A 1747-nucleotide genomic window follows, 5' to 3' on the forward strand; every position below is an offset into this window, starting at 1 on the left:
ATGAATTTTCTTCATGTGTGCGCAGATTCGATAACTGGGCGAAATTCTTCCCACATTCCGGACAAGAATATTTCTCATTTCTCACCGGTATGAATCTTCGTATGTCTATTCAGATGTGATGGCCAGATGAAACTCGTGTTGCATTCCGAACAAGGGAACAGTTTCTCATTCCTATGATTCATCGCATGTGTGCTCGATGGAGCAACGAAATCCTTCTTGGATCACTCGATTATTACACAAACAACATGGAAGCAAATTTTTGGCAACAAAAAGACTTTTCTTTTTCACAACACTTGTTGTCCTCAGCGAAACTTTTCCTATTGTCCTCAACGAAACTTTGCAAGTTAACTGTGAATTGACAAACGAAATGGATAGGTAACCCTATGAAATGATGGGAGATCTCAACTGCTGTGATTAAGAAAAAGACTTTTCGTTGCCAAAATTTTACTTCAGTGTTGTTTGTGCAATAATCGAGTGAGGAATTCACTTGAGACAATACCATTTCATCAGTAATTTAATAACTTAATTGCAGGTTTTTCATGCACGGCATGCAGGTTGCCTGCTCGTCATATATTCGCATTAATAATGAAAAACATGTTTAGTTAGTTGCAAGTAAACACGAAAAGGGAAATTTTATTCACCACGATAAGAAGAACGAAAAAGAAGTCTTAGAAGAACAATACCAATTTTCATATGAAGGAATACAGTGCTAACAATACAGCAAGGAAAAATGAATTTGCTCTATAGAAAATATAGCAAAATAGCAATGCGTATTTCGGTTTAAAATGTGTTTATCAGCCCATCATGTGTGATTTCAAAGAAAATTTCCACAGGAAAGCTTTACCTCATACAGTTCAACTGAATCCGGGTCAGCATTGCCATGAACCTTCATGTGTCTTCTCATATTTCCCGATTGGGAGAAGCTTTTGTTACATTTCAGACAGGGGTACTTCACACCGGCATGAATTTCCTCATGTGTGCGCAGATTCGATAAGTAGCTGAAATTCTTCCCACATTTCGAACAAGAATGCGGCTTCTCCCTGGTATGAATTTTCTCATGTACACGCAGATGCGATAATTGGGTGAAGTTCTTCCCACATTCCGAACAAGAATACGGCTTCTCACCGGTATGAATCTTCATATGTCTATCCAGATACGATAGCCAGCTGAAACTCGTGTTGCATTCCGAACAAAAGAACGGCTTCTCACTCGTATGATTCATCGTATGTGTGCTCGGTGAAGCAACGAAATCCTTCTTGGATATTTCGCATTTCAACAGCTTCTCACCTGTGTGAGTCGTATTTTCTGGATGTTTCCTTTTGAGTATTTGGTTGTTGGATGCTTCATTTTCATACCTCTTAAGCCAAATTTTCTTTGGCATATCTCTTACACCTGTTTGTTCCCTACTCGCTTCTTGAATTACTAAGTTCAATGACCTTGCATCTTCATGATCAGTTTCGCTGAGTTCCGCTTGTCCCCCACTCACTTCTGCTATTGATGCATCTGGTAGTTCAATCCGTCCACCACACACTCTTGATATTGTTAAATCCAGCGGTTCTGTTTGTAGCTCCTCAAATCATATAAAATTATGAGCTTCTTATGCTGCGCTAAAATCTTAATATATTTCAGCTCTACTTCTACTTTAAATGAACTTACGATAGCTTGAGTGTTGCAGAGCTGGAAAAGGAGAAGATAAAAGAGTTGAAATGCATATTGATAAGAGTAATATCTTGCCAATTCTGAAAAA

The 1747-nt window shown here is 38.5% G+C and overlaps 1 protein-coding gene across 1 annotated transcript; it reads right to left on the reverse strand.

Annotated features, from left to right (window-relative positions):
• Positions 1-74: 74 nt before the first annotated feature.
• LOAG_15266 (hypothetical protein) lies at positions 75-1570 on the reverse strand (the record flags this gene model as incomplete). The annotated part of the gene is made up of 2 exons (XM_020448913.1): positions 75-215; positions 845-1570. Coding segments are annotated over 2 exons (867 nt in total), but the record flags the coding sequence as incomplete, so codon positions are not given.
• Between the last annotated feature and the right edge of the window lie 177 nt (positions 1571-1747).

The sequence above is a fragment of the Loa loa genome, assembly GCF_000183805.2.
Source record: "Loa loa unplaced genomic scaffold supercont3.1723, whole genome shotgun sequence".
NCBI classification, from domain to species: Eukaryota; Metazoa; Nematoda; class Chromadorea; order Rhabditida; family Onchocercidae; genus Loa; species Loa loa.